The following is a 16,834-nucleotide window of genomic DNA, read 5'->3' on the forward strand; positions in this document are numbered from 1 at the left end:
TGAATTACAATCATTAAAAAAAATAATTGTAAGTTATTTTAAAATTGATGGTAAGTCAATAAATAATTTATTCCCAAATAATGTTAATTTGACTAAATTAGTTAAGGAATAATCAGGTTCCTTTCTGTGAGCTTTCCGCAACACTATGAAAACCATGAAATTAAACAATTTTTGTATCACATTTACAAAACGTAATTAACTAAAAAGAGCTAAAAAAACACAACATTTTTTCACATAATTTCTTAATTAAAAAAGATTATTAAAGTAAAAAAAAAATACACTAGAAAACAAAAACTTAAAGAGGGTGTATTGAACTTGGAGATTTTAGAGTATTCTGAAATCCCGTGTTATCTAATTGATGATTTTAAAAAATCATCTGAAATCTTATGTTATTGAATGTGAAATTTATAAAAATCATTTAGAATCTCTTGTTATTCAATCAATAATTTATAAATCTCACCTCAAATCTACTGTTATTTAAAAAATCACATTTTTTTAGGAGATTCTAGGAGATTTTACTGAATGAGATTCTAGGAGATTTTATTGAATGAGATTCTAGGAGATTTTACTGAATGATATTCTAGGAGATTTTTCTAACATTTCTAGTTAAAAAATATGTCTTACAAAATCCCACCTTAAAGGGTGAAACTTTGAAAACAAAATTTCTTCGACATAGAGCATGCAATATCGCCAAGTAAATCATGATTCCTAACCGTAAGGCAGGTTGTCTCATGAGCGTCTGATCACAAGAGACCCTGACAAAGAAACCGAAACGATCGCTTTTGTTAGATCATAATTAAGGCTGACCATAATCCATCGACCATGTTAGTGAGGGGTCTTGTGAACCTAGGAATGATTCTCGACGTAGACATTGATCTGAAACCATCTATGATCATGAGGAGAGTCTCGTCGGAGCTATAACTCTGATCGGATCGTCTCCACCGTCGCTCTCCATGTCTCAGCCACCTCCGCAGCGGAGCTTCCGTCAACGGTGCCGATCAAAACCTTCAGTTTACCATATAGATAGTCATGGACATATGAACTTTCTCATTATCATCTTTTGAAATGATCACTTGGAAGAGCTCGTAGAAGGTGATGGCAACTGAAACAAGAGATCTACTTCTTTCCATAAAACATCAAATACAACATTCGAAGTTGCTCTTTAAAAAAAAAATCAAAATCACCTAAAATTCATTAATCAAATCTTAACAAATTTCAAAACCCAAATCTCACCAAATCCTAAAATCTCAAATTCAATAACAAATCTCCTAAAATTACACTCAAATCTCTCAAAATTCTAAAATATTAAAATCCCAGCAAATCTCCTAAAATATCAAATTCAATACACCCCCGGATCAATTCCCTACTCATGTTCTTTTCAGGCTATCGCTGCTTCGTTGATGGCTCTTGGAAGTTCGGCGATCCATTCGCATGAGCCGGATGGTTTTTTACCCAATCTCAGGATCCAACGCCAAGTATGGGAGCTACTAACTTTCGATGGAGTCTTTCCCCCTTACATGCTGAAGTCGAAGCTTTCATTTGGGCAATGCGTTGCATGATCGGACATGATTACCATAATGTGGCGTTCTACTCAGACTGCGCTGATTTGGTGAAGATGGTGTCTTCGCCACACGAATGGTCGGCGTTCTCGATATATCTCGCCGATATCAAGATAAACAGGGAGGAGTTCTCTTTTTTTTTCTTATCTTTAATTTCTAAAAATGTAAATATAAAAGCGGATCTCTTGGCATGCTATGCGCACACATCTGCGCATGATGTTCTGTATATAAACAATATCTCTTCTCATTGGTAAATACAAAAATTAAAAAAAAAAAAAAAAAAAAAAAAATAATAATAATAATAATAATACCCCCGGATCCCACAAAAATGCCACTCCTCAAGTAACCGCGCACCTTTTCGCCACGTAGCAAACAAAGTCACGTAAGCCCTTCCTCTACATTTAGACCAAACTCAAAGTCTCTTCTTCCCCCAACCAAACCCAAAAAAACACATTTTACACAGAGAGAGACTCTTCTAACGTGCGCAGCTCTCTCTCCCAAATCTTATCCTACGCCTCACCACCATCTTCTTCTCCGGCAGGAAAAAGAAAAAGAAAAAACCACCACCACCACCACCACCATGGGGAAAGGCCGTGCTCTTTCGGACGGAGTGATAAAGAAGATCATCCTCTCATACACCTATGTCGCAATCTGGATCTTCCTCAGCTTCACAGTCATCGTGTACAACAAGTACATCCTCGACAAGAAGATGTACAATTGGCCATTCCCAATCACTCTCACAATGATTCACATGGGCTTTTGCTCTTCCTTAGCCGTCATACTCATCAAAGTCTTCAAAGTCGTCGAGCCTGTCTCAATGTCTCGCGAGACTTATCTCAGATCCGTCGTACCAATCGGCGCGTTGTACTCACTCTCCCTCTGGTTATCAAACTCTGCTTACATTTACCTCTCCGTCTCCTTCATTCAAATGCTCAAAGCCCTGATGCCTGTAGCAGTTTACTCGATCGGGGTCTTGTTAAAGAAAGAGACTTTCAAATCTCAGACTATGACTAACATGCTCTCGATCTCGTTTGGTGTTGCTATCGCTGCTTACGGTGAAGCCAAGTTTGATGGTTGGGGTGTTTTTCTTCAGCTTGGTGCTGTTGCTTTTGAAGCTACGAGGTTGGTTTTGATTCAGATCTTGCTTACTTCTAAAGGAATCAACCTTAACCCTATCACTTCCCTCTATTACGTTGCTCCTTGTTGCTTAGTTTTCCTCTCTGTTCCTTGGATCTTTGTTGAGTTCCCTGTTCTTAGAGATACTTCCAGTTTCCACTTCGATTTCGTGATATTTGGAACCAATTCGGTTTGTGCCTTTGCTTTGAATCTTGCTGTGTTCTTGCTCGTTGGGAAAACCTCTGCTTTGACCATGAATGTGGCTGGTGTGGTTAAAGATTGGCTCTTGATTGCCTTCTCCTGGTCTGTGATCAAGGACACGGTCACACCTATCAATCTGTTTGGGTATGGACTTGCTTTCTTGGGTGTTGGATATTACAATCACTGCAAGTTGCAGGCGTTGAAGGCTAAGGATGCACAGAAGAAGGTTCAAGCAAGTGATGAGGAAGCTGGGAAGCTTTTGGAAGAGAGGGAAGCTGAAGCTAAACGAAGCGAGACCCAGGATTGATCTGATCTGATCTGATTCAAGAATGCAATTTCAGAGAATAAGAGCTTCAAGGGTTACATTTTGGAAGAGATTTTTGGATTTTGCTTCTTCATAGGTAATGCATTATCATTGTCGGTGTTGTTGGTCTACGTTTTTAGTTTTGGGATTATATTATTAAGTTATGGCTAATTACATTACATAGCAATTGATGGGTTTTAGAGGTTTCATGAATCTTTTGAACTTCATTGTATCTTCTTTTGTTTTTTTTTTTTACTTCCACCTTATGAACCTATCTATTTGGGTAAACAATTGTTGTAGTAGTAAACTTTTGTTAAATGTCAAATTGAAATTCCCTTTATATTTCCTGAAACCGTTCTATGTTGGAAGTCAAAGGATGGTCATTGCAAAAAATGTTACAAAGTACTTTATGGGTTATGTGGGATCTTTAGGAAGCAGGATCCACAATTTCAGGCGATAAATAGCCATACCGACGGTACAATAAATCAATAATATGTATGTTACATCATCATATGATTACAATGGTCTCTCTCATTTAACCTCTCCAAAGATCCTAACTATATAGAGTCTCGCACTGTCACCTCAACAAGTCTCTGTCCTAGATAGAGGAACAGGCCAAGCAGGTGTTACATGCTAAACTAAAAACATTCAAACAAGTCACGGATTAGGCTTTGCTCAACAACGAATATTTGGGAACTTCCAACACATTCGGATCTATTCTCGTTTGGCATATAAAGCTGTTTGGTTCCAGAACAGAATTCCTAAAGCATGCATTGGGTTGTCGTCTTCTTGTAACTCTAAATAGCTGTCCTGACTCGAGGCAGAATTTCCTATACGAGAATTGCATAGACACGCTGGTTCTACTACTCAGCTCCCGTGATAGGAATATACATTTTCCACATATCTATAACTAATGTTTCGTGTTATGTTATTTTAGTTGGTTTCATATCCGATAGATTTCAAAACTTTGCGAAGCAGTTCTATTTGATTTCAAGTGGGATCTTATACTAGCTCAACTGGTATACTAGTTCACGGACCAGACCGGACCACATCGAGTTTGGCAGATTGGCATATCCTAGTTTTGAGTTTTGACATTTATAACCCAACTCAGAAAAGAAATCTATACGGACATTAATAAGCCAAATCAGCAATCCAACAAACGGTCCATATTGCACTACGTGGCTCTCATATGAGTCGCCACGTCGATACCGACCTATTAATACCGTTCTAATCCTTCGGAAACAGTAGTAGCTTAACCGTGATCGGAAGCTTAAGAAGAAACCACAAATCGGAGTCTGAAGCAAAGTATGCCTAATGTTTCTCAGATCTCAAATGTCCTACGTCTAGGGTTCTCCTCCAGAAGACAACTCTCTAATGGCTTACACTTCGTTGCTCGTTCTTATACCACCTCTGATCCTCCCAAACCATCAGGTACACTTAATTGAATCTTCCAATTCGGTTGAGAATTATGCAATTGAGATATAATGTTTTCGCTCCTTTATCAGGCCCACTGACGAGTTACAGTAAGTTAGTGGAGCAAGGGAGGCTACAACATGATCCGTACCAAGAGAAGGTCGTTTCAGCATTCGAAAATTTGTTTGGAAGATTGGAACATTTTGAGAAGGAAATGGAAGATTATCATGTAAAAAAATTTATGCTCAAGCTCTTTTGTTAGGATTTGTGGGAATTTAATTCAATTCGTTTGCGTTTTATGTGTACAAATTTGGTTTTTTTTAATTATTCAGGTGAGATTAGCAGAGTGGGAGAAGAAGAGAGAGGAAGAGCGGCGAAAGCTAATGGTGGAAGAAGCTGAGAAGAAGGAAGAAGATGGAATGTGGGCTTCTATGAATAAGCATGGACAAAAGCTTTTGGGAAGATGGGTGTTAGGGTGAGGTTTTTGATCAATGGCATCTTCTTTTGTTTGTTTCTTCTTTTTCAAATATGGTTTTTGTGTCTTTCTGGGGGAGTGTTTTAGGAGAAGACAGATGAATGTAGAACCTGGAGTTGGTAAATGGGTATCATACCTCAACCGAGAGAGGAAACTGGACTCAATTGTCGGTTCTCGTCCCTCAGTACCACCAGCTCCGAAAGGATTATATATCTATGGAAATGTAGGATGTGGTATGTTACTGGATGCTACATTATGATATTACTGTTTCCTTTATATAAGTCTTTAATTTACCGTATAACTAGTTGAGACTATGTTTGGTGTTTTCATGTAGGCAAGACTATGCTGATGGATATGTTTTATGGCGCTACTGATGGGATTATCAGACATAGGCAACGGTTTCACTTTCATGAAGTGTGTGAGCCTTTAGAGAGGTTTCTGGCTAAGTGACTTACTATAAACTTTGATATTTTTCCATTTCATTTTTTCTGTAGGCTATGCTGAAGATAAATGAACAAATGCACAAGTATTGGAAGGAGAATGGTGCCGAAAAGGCATCGCAATATAGCATTTCGAAATGGATTATGAATCTTCCTGTGGATGAAAAAGTTAAGGAATGGCTAGCTGGAGAAGAATTTTATAAGCAGCAACTCCAAATGAAGCACATTCTTCCAGCTGTGGCTGATAAGTTTCTCGTTGATCAGCAATCGAGTAAAAAAGGAGCCAGCATCCTCTGCTTCGATGAGATTCAGGTCTTTTGAATGAATACATGAAACTATTAAAGAAACTACAATATCCTTATTCATTCTTCTAAGAATAGATTTTTGACTATGAGAAATTAAGCAAGTGTTTAAAACTTGGCTCGCTAATTACTTGTTACTCTCAAGTCATAAAGCCAATTCAGTGTCTAACTTAGTTGAGACTGTACTTGCTATCTTTTGGCATCAACTGAAACTGCAAATACTGTAGTGTTCATTCTTCCCATAACTTGGACTTTTCTTCCATCTTCTGTTACAGACAGTTGATGTATTTGCTATTGTGGCCTTATCTGGAATTATGAGCAGATTGTTGACTACTGGAACTGTTCTTGTGGCCACCAGTAACAGAGCACCACGGGATTTGAATCAGGTTTCTTTTCATTCTTCTCTTTAACTGATTTCATGGAAGACATGTATCTTGATAACACAGTGTTTTGCGCCAAGTCACTAATTCTCTCGCTGATGTTGTTGGTACAGGACGGAATGCAGAAGGAGATATTTGATAAGTTTATTTCTAAATTGGAGAAACATTGTGAGATAATCTCAATTGGAAGTGAAGTAGATTACCGCCGAGTTGCAGCCAAGAATTCAGTTGAAAACGTGGGAATCACATTCGCCTTACTTTGTTTATTGCTGAGTTCTTCGCTTCTGTGTGACAAAATTATAAATGTTCATTTATAGGCTCACTACTTATGGCCTTTGAATAATGCTGTTCTGGAAGAGTTTGAGAAAATGTGGTGTCAGGTCACTGAAGAGTCCGGTGGAGAAATAACTTCTGCGACTCTCCCAGTGATGTTTGGAAGGTACTAATAAGAGTAGTAGTTTTTCTTTTTTGTTATGGATCAAATTAAATCACAATGGGTTTGTTTTTCACATTCGAGTATCATGTGGTGTATCCATCAGAACAGTGGAGGTTCCTGCAAGCTGTAATGGAGTGGCAAGATTCACATTCGAGTATCTATGTGGTCGACCTGTAGGTGCAGCAGATTATATCGCAGTGGCCAAAAACTATCATACAATCTTTATCTCTGATATTCCAGCAATGAGCATGGAAATACGCGACAAGGTATACTTGATTTTGGCTTTTGAGGTCTGTGGATTCCTTCCTCTAAGGGGCTTTTGATGTTTTCAGGCACGTAGGTTTATAACTCTTGTTGATGAGCTATACAACCACCATTGTTGTCTTGTCTCATCCGCGGAGACACCTATCGATGAGTTGTTTCAAGGAACTGCAGAGGGAACGCTTTTTGACCTGGAAAGGTAAGAACACACAATTGACGAGTGGGCAATTTGGTTTACTGTTTGATTCTGTTCAGGTTATTTGGTTTTACCAGCTTTATTGAAAGTTTTGGTTTTAATTCGATTTGGTTTTTGGTTTGGATTTGGTTGGTTGATCATTTTTATTTGGTTCTGGCTTAATCAGTTTGGTTTATATGCCAATCCCATAAATTTATTGGAAACATGCAGCTTCCAGTTTGAGACAGAGACCGAAGATTCAAGATTAAGGCGAGATGTGCTTGCAGAAGGTAGTATAAGTGCAGCTGGATCGCCTTCTTCGATCGTATCAATGCTTTCTGGCGAAGAGGAAATGTTTGCGTTTGCTCGAGCAGTAAGTCGTTTCTCACTTTCTAATAGTCTTTTTTCATCTGAAAAAAGTGGTTTAGAGTATTTGGTAAATTATGTTAAACGGTGCAGGCGTCGCGGTTGATTGAGATGCAGACTCCATTGTATCTCGAAGGAGTTCGTTTCTTGCATCCTTATTTCTATCAACAGAAGTAAATCAATAATAAACAAATGGTTTATTATATATACTAAGGCGATTCATGAATAAAAAAATGTTCTTTTACTTTTGACGTTCCATCACAAAACGTCTGTACTCTGGGAGTAACTCTTTTAGTTTTCTTATGTTTAGACTAATCTGTCGAGTTGTACCCCCAACTCCAAGGAAATCAAAACTTACGAGTAGACTAATCTGTCAAGTAGATTCAATTGCCTTGGACCAAGAAAAAATAATTTTCATGCTAAGATTACAGTAGTTATGATCTAAGGTTATGATAAACGCACGTGACTGTTATATGCATGCACCTACCAACGAGTCCATCGGAATTTTGATAGTTATTTGGAATTTTCTTTTTGTTGACATCAGTCNAGAAAAAATAATTTTTCATGCTAAGATTACAGTAGTTATGAATCTTATGATCTAAGGTTATGATAAACGCACGTGACTGTTATATGCATGCACCTACCAACGAGTCCATCGGAATTTTGATAGATATTTGGAAATTTCTTTTTGTTGACATCACTATGTGTAACATATTTATATATACTGGCACTGTTTGACCAATTTTGACGAATTTTTCCATCTTCGCTAATAAAATAAAATAAAATATGGATAAAGCTGAATAAAAAAAAAAAGAAAGTACCTAAAACGAATAATAAATCATAGAAATTAAAAATATAAATACCTAAACCGCCGCCTAGCAGCCTCCGCCCCCAACCACTCACCCATTCAAAAGGCCAAAAAAAAAAGAAAACATCGGCTGCAACCAGCAGCTGTAGTAAAACCCTAACAAGGGTCTCGACGAAAGTGACAACAACAACAATTTCGTCTCAACCCTAAACACTCTCGTACTCTTTTCGCCCCAAATTTTCACTTTCTTATCCTTCACGAAGATGTGGATGTCGTGAATCAGCCTCTGGGAACGAAGACTGTGTCATTTACCATTATTAAGCTTCATACGGAGAGAAACTGTAGTTCATATGGGCAAGACTGGAATCCAGTTGTTCGACGATACGAGGAATGGGTTTTTCTCCGTATCCGATTTGGGATCTGATTGGAGCAGCAGTCTACAGAACCCAAACTACCGTCCTGTTGGTGGATTGTTCGCGAGTGTTAATCAACTAGGAGCTGGATTCGGTTCAGGACTCGGGTCCGGATCTATTTCGTCTCCGGATCCTCCAAACAGAGGCAACAACAACAACAACAGTAGCTTCGCTGCCCAGCTTAATGATTTGTGCACAAAGTACTTGCCTTTTAAAGAAGATGAGGAGGAGGAAGAAGAAGTCATTGGTGAGAAGCGTAAGATGATGAAGAAGAAGAAGAAGAAAGGAGGGTTGAACCTGAAGCTTAAGGTCTCTAATCCTTCGTTGCGGCGGCTGTTGAGTGGAGCTGTGGCCGGGGCCATTTCGAGAACTGCTGTGGCTCCTTTGGAAACCATTAGGACTCATCTAATGGTGGGAAGTGGTGGCGACTCTACCACCGAAGTCTTTCGTGATATCATGAAGCAAGAAGGATGGAAAGGTCTGTTCCGTGGCAATTTGGTCAATGTGATTCGTGTCGCACCCGCTCGTGCCGTTGAGGTACCAATGATTTGATTGTTGAATAGCTGTGGAACTTTAGATAATTTGTGAATTGGTTCGGCTTGACAGTTTGTGTTGTATCCTTAATAAGGAGCTCAAGCTCACAAGTCAGAATTTGGATAAGCAGTATTTGAGATTAGTTTAGTTTCAACAGTTTTTTTTGTAAATACTAATGACCCGATGATGTATGGTAACCATTTGTTCGAACTTTTAACTTCTCTTTCAACTCTGTTCAGCTTTTTGTATTCGAGACTGTTAACAAGAAGTTGACTCCAAAGCTCGGAGAAGACTCGAAAATACCCATCCCAGCTTCATTACTTGCTGGTGCCTGTGCTGGGGTTAGCCAGACACTCTTGACATATCCACTCGAATTAGTCAAGACCCGCCTTACAATTCAGGTATGCTCCATAAAGTTTCCAAAGTTTATTTTTTCGAAAAAAATGGTATTGAGAATAGGTAATTTGCAGTCAACGTGAGAGATAATTTGGCAAAATGTAATCAAACTCTCGCTGTGGAAGGTATTTTAGGGTTTTAGAACAGATGGTATATTGTAAGGGCGGATAGAGTTTTTGACATTGGCCACTAATGTGTCTTCAAAACAATTTTGTAGAGAGGTGTATACAAGGGAATAATGGATGCGTTTGTCAAAATAATAAGGGAGGAAGGCCCGACAGAACTTTACAGGGGTCTTGCCCCGAGTCTTATAGGAGTGGTTCCATATGCAGCAACAAACTACTTCGCCTATGACTCCTTAAGAAAAGCATACCGTAAACTGGTGAAGCAAGAAAGCATTGGGAACATTGAGACTCTTTTGATTGGTTCTTTAGCTGGTGCATTATCAAGTACCGCAACTTTCCCCTTGGAGGTTGCTCGGAAGCATATGCAGGTGGGAGCAGTTGGTGGGAGGGTGGTTTACAAGAACATGTTGCATGCTTTGATACGCATACTCGAGCAAGAAGNTAACTTCTCTTTCAACTCTGTTCAGCTTTTTGTATTCGAGACTGTTAACAAGAAGTTGACTCCAAAGCTCGGAGAAGACTCGAAAATACCCATCCCAGCTTCATTACTTGCTGGTGCCTGTGCTGGGGTTAGCCAGACACTCTTGACATATCCACTCGAATTAGTCAAGACCCGCCTTACAATTCAGGTATGCTCCATAAAGTTTCCAAAGTTTATTTTTTCGAAAAAAATGGTATTGAGAATAGGTAATTTGCAGTCAACGTGAGAGATAATTTGGCAAAATGTAATCAAACTCTCGCTGTGGAAGGTATTTTAGGGTTTTAGAACAGATGGTATATTGTAAGGGCGGATAGAGTTTTTGACATTGGCCACTAATGTGTCTTCAAAACAATTTTGTAGAGAGGTGTATACAAGGGAATAATGGATGCGTTTGTCAAAATAATAAGGGAGGAAGGCCCGACAGAACTTTACAGGGGTCTTGCCCCGAGTCTTATAGGAGTGGTTCCATATGCAGCAACAAACTACTTCGCCTATGACTCCTTAAGAAAAGCATACCGTAAACTGGTGAAGCAAGAAAGCATTGGGAACATTGAGACTCTTTTGATTGGTTCTTTAGCTGGTGCATTATCAAGTACCGCAACTTTCCCCTTGGAGGTTGCTCGGAAGCATATGCAGGTGGGAGCAGTTGGTGGGAGGGTGGTTTACAAGAACATGTTGCATGCTTTGATACGCATACTCGAGCAAGAAGGTATTGGAGGTTGGTACAGAGGGCTTGGACCGAGTTGCTTGAAGTTGGTTCCTGCAGCTGGAATCTCCTTCATGTGTTATGAGGCGTGCAAGAAGATACTGGTTGAGAACAACAACGAAGAAGCCTGAGCTCTATTGTTACAACTCACATGAGTACTTTTGGGTTTGATCAGACTAACACGATGGCTCTGGTGAACCGAATTTGGTCCTGGTTGATGATTCTGCAAGCATCTGAGAATGGCGTCGTGCCAATTGAGATTCACAGTTGAGGAGATTTGAGTTTTAAAATTTTGGGCGGGCACATTATTGATTCAATTGGAACTAAACATCCAAAAGATTCATTATTTTTTTTGTTTTGTTTTGGTTCCTGTATTGTGTTATGGATCTGACATAGTTTTGTTTTAATTCTTTTCGTTGGCTCAGTTGAGTTTGAATTACAGTATTTACACCCGTAACCAACCAGGACCTTTTAGAAAAAGAAGAAGATTAAAGACATAGAAAAACGCATTAATACAGGTAATCATATCATTGACATAGTAACTTCCCACAAGACCAATAGATTTACTATACTCACACATACTCATTTATAGATAAGGGAAAAGCATGACACTGGGCAGGTCACTCACCTATGAAATTGTTGCTCCCAACTCCAGTAGTGGAAATGAAGGGGTTGATTCGGACCCAAAGTAATGAGAAGACGGATGCAAGAAGCGCAGACCAGACAATGACAATGGTCGGAGTTCGGTTCTGTCTTCCCAAAAGACCCTTCAAGAAAGGGTAAAGATGAGCAACAACCCAAAAAGCAAAAAAGAGCTTTCCCATGAGCGGTCCCCATGATTGGTACCCGCTGTTTATGGCATAAGAGACACCAGCCACAATACCGACAAGGTTGACAAGTAAGATAGTGGTTGGTGGGATGAGAAGAGATGTCCATTTGAAGACGTATAGCTCTGCAAAGTCTCCATCTTCATCAGATGCTTTTGATGTGACCGTGAAGTTTGTGTCTATCCCTGCAAACACTTTGAGTAGCCCTTGGAACACTGCGAAAAGATGAGCCGAAGTTCCACCAATTACCCAAAACTGCTCGTTCCTCCACCAGTCTTCAAGGGCCACACCACTCCATCTGAGCTCCAAGACTGCTGATACATAGATGGATATAAAAAGAAGTATGAAACACCAGGTTGCAGAGTTGCTTATCTGCAAATTAAGAACAAACTGTAGTGATGAAAAAACAATGCAATTTCGGAAAGTGAATTGCAGTAAATGGATGAACACCAGGTCTTACCTCAGGTATGATGAACTTGTTGGTGATGAGGCAAAAAGCTGGAAGCATACAATAGGCAAGGAGCGGGATGGATGTAATTGGATAGACTATGGTATTGACATAAGCAAGTCTTTCCAAGAGTTTCAACCTTCCATTATAGCCGTACCATGTAGGGCAATGTCTGCTCAGCAGAATCTCGATAGATCCCAAAGCCCATCGAAGAACTTGGTTCAAACGATCAGAGAGATTGATGGGTGCAGATCCCTTGAACGCAGGGCGTGGAGGCACGCAGTAGATTGATATCCAACCCCTCGCATGCATCTTGAACCCAGTGAGAATATCTTCTGTCACAGAACCGTAGATCCACCCTATCTGAAACCCAAAAGATGAACCAAGTTATATCAGGACAGAGAACAAAATACTGGCTTTGTTGTTTGGACGGTCTTCTATAACCTCTGACCTCTTTCCCCATGCAGTCTTGGCCTCATAACCACAACTTATGACATGAATCGCCTCCTTCAGAAGAGTTGTTGGGTTGGTTGTTGGTGGAAGACCTCCTTTTTCCATGAAGGTGGCCGCAATAAATACCGGCGACTGACCAAAACGCTTCTCTAGACTTTTTTGGGAGACTAGAGATATCTCATCATCATAGCCTGCAAGAACAAGAATGTTTTGTGATGAATTGCCTTAGCATGCGCAATATGTTTTCACGTAGAAGTCGTGGGACACAGACAGACCTTCAACACCCTCGTCAATGTCTTCCATATTGAAAAGTGGAGTACTAAAGTCACTTCTCTTGATGCTTCTATTTTGTTCATAGTGATATTTCTTGCTACTCTTTCCTTTCTTCCTTGAGCCGAAACAGCTTTTTACAATAATATTAGGTTCAAGATCTTCCTCTGTTAGCACAGGATCATACCCGTACAGGGCCTGCCTGTTGAAACAACAACCAGTACCCACATACACAGGACCCTGGATACCATCCAACCCCTTTAAGTTAATCTGCACAACATAAGACAAATTTTGAGTCAGCTCAAGTGGACAAGAAATAATCGAGAAGAAAAAGAAAAAAAAAAAACAATGATTGGAATTGAAGAGCTAACATACGTCAAAGAAGAATATTTCTGTTGGCGTATCGATCATTCAAGTCAATGCCGTCGAAACGTTGTGGAAACTGCACATAGCAGCACTTCTTTCCGATTGCAGGGTCCATCAAGAAACACATGGCTTCCTTAACAGCCTTGCTGTTGTTGAAGTAATGATCACAATCCACGTTCAAAAGATATGCCCCATTAGTAAGAACAGCAGAGACACGGATCTGCCGAATGTATGAAAAGCTCGATTAGGAGAAAGTAAAAGTAATGGACTAAAGGCATTCCCTAGCTAGAGATGTAGTCATATCAGCATATTGTAATGGATAAAACGAACCAGGGCATTCATAGCTCCAGCCTTCTTGTGGTGCTGAAATCCAGGACGCTTTTCACGGGACACATAGATGAGCCTAGGTAGCTCATTTCCTTCAGTATCCAGACCTCCGCTATGGCCTAAGAAAACCTGAATTGAAATCAAATCCTTAGCATCAAGAAAACATTCTACAATAGTCCATCAACGAGAAGTTGAATAAAGGAAGGCATTGTACTAGTGTACGTGAATCATTCCAGGATGGTCTCTAGGGTTGTTACCAGGCCAGGGCGTTCCATCCTGCATTGTCCAGCCATCTTCAGGCATCTTCTGTGCTTTAGCGACGAGGATATTGATCCTCACTTTAAACTCCTCATACTCTCTCTGCCAGCATGACATAAAAAAAAAAAACATGACATCTACTCTTTAGTCTTGTAAATATGTTCAATGGATAAAACGAGTTTTATGAAATTATAGTAGTCCAAGTGACCTTCATTGCACGTCTCTCTTTGACAAAAGAAGGTTGGATTTTGTCCTTCAAGTAATCTATCTTCTGGGAAAAATAGAATTCAGGAGCTGTAGGTTCAATGTTGAATTTCTTGCAAAAAGGTACCCATTTCTTTGCAAACTCGGCCGTTTCAGAAAGGGCTTCAAAAGTAAGCATAGCTGAACCATCAACTGAAACATAACACGCAACTTTATCCACTGGGTAGTCCACAGCAAGAATTGAGAGAACCGTGTTTGCTGTTACAAGAGGAGGCTCTTTCATTGGGTCCACCGTACTAACAAACACATCCACAGGAGCTAGCTGTGATGGTTCACCATCTCGATCGTATCTACAATTAAAAAAAAAAAAGACGAAGTAAAAATTCAAATGCCAAAAAACAAAACACTATAGAAGTTCTTATTCTCAAATGCACTGATACATAATCAGACATTGCAGATAATAACAACCAATAATAAACATAGAAAGACCAACCTTAAAGTAAGCCTGTCAAGAAAAGTCTCCCTGTTAATGGGATACCATTTTGGAAACTGATCAAGAAGCCAAGAAAAGGCAAACCAGATCTCACAAATAACTGAGGTCAACCACAGGGGATATGCATCTTTCACCGGATGAGTCGTACGATAATGCAAGAAGACTCCTAAAATGATGAGCCGGAGAACTATCACTATACGATAAGGTGTCATGCGAGAGGATGGGAAATGAACCACACGGCTCATAGGAAGCCGAACATCATCAACCCTGTATGTAAAAGATCCATCAATAAACAGATACAAACAGTTCATGCAGATTGAAACTAAACCAACAAAGTTCTTGTATCCAGCAGTTATAAACTTACATTTGGAGTTCTTCACCATTTGACCCTGTCCCTTCAAGTTCTCCTCCCTTCCCTTCATGGTATTTACCAGTCATCTGTAACATATTCTTCTCCTGCTTCATCTTCCAACCTTCGATCCTTTCTTTCCAGTCAACATTCCCAAGTCCATAAGAGTTCAAGTCTTTTGATGGGTCCAGGATTCTTACAGGCACTGCCATATTTGTATTAAACATGTGAAAACACAAAATATAAAATCTGTTGAGTGTTGAGGACCAAACACAAGAAGCAAAAAGTTGATACATACCAGGTATCTGTGGGTCAATACAAGGAGACAGAGCAGGTTTCCTATCCGGCGTAGGAATCTCTCCAGAAGCCTAAGTATAGAAAATGTCAGTAAAAAAAATCGATGCTGTGAAACATTAATGATATCAACGTTAGAAGACAAGTCCCTACGGGATGGCCATGAGTAAGAAGAGAAACTTGTTGAGATTCAAGTCGAGATGATGAAGAGAACTCTCCAGCGCGATCTGGGAGTCTTGCCTTGTTGTTTTCCTGGGTATAACCAAACTCATTCTCGATATCATCAGCATCATCCTCTTTTCCATCTCTTTCAACTCCAGGACTTCTTATACCAATAAAATGTGTCAGAAATTGATAAACAAAGAACTAAAAATTAAAAGAGACGACAGCCAGAAGACAATAGCAAAGCATACTACTGAGTACTGACCATTGTGCCGTCTGATCAATCTAGACTTGCATTGCGGGCAGCACTGAGTTCCATCTTTCCTCTCATACTCATAACAAGATCGACACAAAGGGAAGCCACATTCATTACAAGAGACAAAGACATTGCCAGTTTCAGTGAGTCCGACATCATCACCACAGATCTGACAAATCAGCCCATTCAGATTTTTCAGGGGTTTCAGCTGCACTTTGAGCACAAAACGATGTTAGAAAGGAGGAAAAACAGAAACAAAATTATTTATGCATCTTAACCAAATCATGTCACAAGAACCATCTCCAAGTTATTAGATATATCAAAATTTTGGTAACTTTCAATTAAAGTTAATAGATATTTTTGTGGCAAAGCAGACGTTATCTACAGAAACTTTAAGATAATAATTAGTCACGGTCGCAATCTGTGAACTAACGAAACATGGTTAAGCTAGATTACAAAGTGTTAGTAAGTAAAGGTTTAGAATTTTAGAATCAACGATCGAGCAAATCAGAGTGAGTGAAGTCTATCCAGGAAAAAAAAAAGTTCACAACTTTGAGCTTCCACTAGTCAATTGTGGTTCAAAAACCAACCAAAGAAACAGAGATATCTGAATTAAAACCCTAAAGCAAAAAAAAAAAAAAGAGAGAACGAAGAAGAAATCAACCCCGTCATCAGAATCGTCTCTGTTCCGAACAAACTCATTTCTCCGGTAAGATCCGGCAACCATGCCGGCGTTTTGCACCATCAATCAATTAAGCGACAAAAGAGAGAAGTAACACAGAGAACCCTAGAAAATCGCCGTAGTAGATAGAATGCGGAATTTAAAGAGCTCTTGTGACTACGATCTATATATGTCCACTGCTCTCTCACACTTGTCTCTCCACCTCATTACCTCTGGCTTCCACTACTAGTAGTGTCCATTTTTATGTTTACGTTTCCATACTGTTTCTGTGATAAATTTTACTTGGAAATTAAATATTTCAGACGTCGACCGTTCTAAGTCGCGGGCAGTGCCATAACATAAGGTTAGCCACCCACTACCTTAAAATCAAACAAAACGATAATTTAATACAAGATGCCAATAAAGGAAAACTATAATTAGATGGAACTTATTAAGATAGACACGTCACATTAGTCCTTAATAGGAATATATGATATCGATGGGTCACCAAACCATCGTAATTAAACAGTTATTATTATTATTATTATTATTATTATTATTATTATTATTATTAT

General features: G+C 39.4%; 3 protein-coding genes and 1 pseudogene across 3 annotated transcripts; 3 read left to right on the top strand and 1 right to left on the bottom strand.

Moving 5' to 3' along the window:
* On the top strand, positions 1,975 to 3,526 carry LOC104703078 (probable sugar phosphate/phosphate translocator At2g25520). The gene has a single exon (XM_010419017.2). It carries the CDS (start codon positions 2,140 to 2,142, stop codon positions 3,181 to 3,183), a length of 1,044 nt encoding a protein of 347 aa, XP_010417319.1. The 5' UTR covers positions 1,975 to 2,139; the 3' UTR covers positions 3,184 to 3,526.
* LOC104703079 (uncharacterized protein C115.02c) lies at positions 4,418 to 7,686 on the top strand. Its single transcript, XM_010419018.2, has 13 exons — positions 4,418 to 4,611; positions 4,686 to 4,822; positions 4,926 to 5,068; positions 5,156 to 5,301; positions 5,403 to 5,482; positions 5,563 to 5,820; positions 6,086 to 6,196; positions 6,304 to 6,426; positions 6,508 to 6,629; positions 6,730 to 6,892; positions 6,959 to 7,086; positions 7,294 to 7,435; positions 7,522 to 7,686. The coding sequence occupies exons 1-13, from the start codon at positions 4,488 to 4,490 to the stop codon at positions 7,603 to 7,605; spliced, it is 1,761 nt and encodes a 586-aa protein (XP_010417320.1). The 5' UTR covers positions 4,418 to 4,487; the 3' UTR covers positions 7,606 to 7,686.
* On the top strand, positions 8,299 to 11,315 carry LOC104703081 (adenine nucleotide transporter BT1, chloroplastic/mitochondrial-like). Its single transcript, XM_010419019.1, has 3 exons — positions 8,299 to 9,186; positions 9,423 to 9,584; positions 10,546 to 11,315. The coding sequence occupies exons 1-3, from the start codon at positions 8,587 to 8,589 to the stop codon at positions 11,020 to 11,022; spliced, it is 1,239 nt and encodes a 412-aa protein (XP_010417321.1). The 5' UTR covers positions 8,299 to 8,586; the 3' UTR covers positions 11,023 to 11,315.
* On the bottom strand, positions 11,336 to 16,536 carry LOC104703080 (annotated as a pseudogene).

The sequence above is a fragment of the Camelina sativa genome, chromosome 7, assembly GCF_000633955.1.
Source record: "Camelina sativa cultivar DH55 chromosome 7, Cs, whole genome shotgun sequence".
In the NCBI taxonomy this organism is placed as follows: Eukaryota; Viridiplantae; Streptophyta; class Magnoliopsida; order Brassicales; family Brassicaceae; genus Camelina; species Camelina sativa.

Excerpts from the sequence above, each read along its gene's own strand:
- LOC104703078 (XM_010419017.2), top strand. The coding sequence starts at position 2,140 with ATGGGGAAAGGCCGTGCTCTTTCGGACGGAGTGATAAAGAAGATCATC.
- LOC104703079 (XM_010419018.2), top strand. The coding sequence starts at position 4,488 with ATGCCTAATGTTTCTCAGATCTCAAATGTCCTACGTCTAGGGTTCTCC. Across the intron at positions 5,483-5,562 it reads AACGGTTTCACTTTCATGAA|GCTATGCTGAAGATAAATGA; the intron begins GTGTGTGAGCCT and ends TTTTTTCTGTAG. Across the intron at positions 6,630-6,729 it reads CTCCCAGTGATGTTTGGAAG|AACAGTGGAGGTTCCTGCAA; the intron begins GTACTAATAAGA and ends TGTATCCATCAG.
- LOC104703081 (XM_010419019.1), top strand. The coding sequence starts at position 8,587 with ATGGGCAAGACTGGAATCCAGTTGTTCGACGATACGAGGAATGGGTTT. Across the intron at positions 9,187-9,422 it reads CACCCGCTCGTGCCGTTGAG|CTTTTTGTATTCGAGACTGT; the intron begins GTACCAATGATT and ends AACTCTGTTCAG. Across the intron at positions 9,585-10,545 it reads AGACCCGCCTTACAATTCAG|AGAGGTGTATACAAGGGAAT; the intron begins GTATGCTCCATA and ends ACAATTTTGTAG.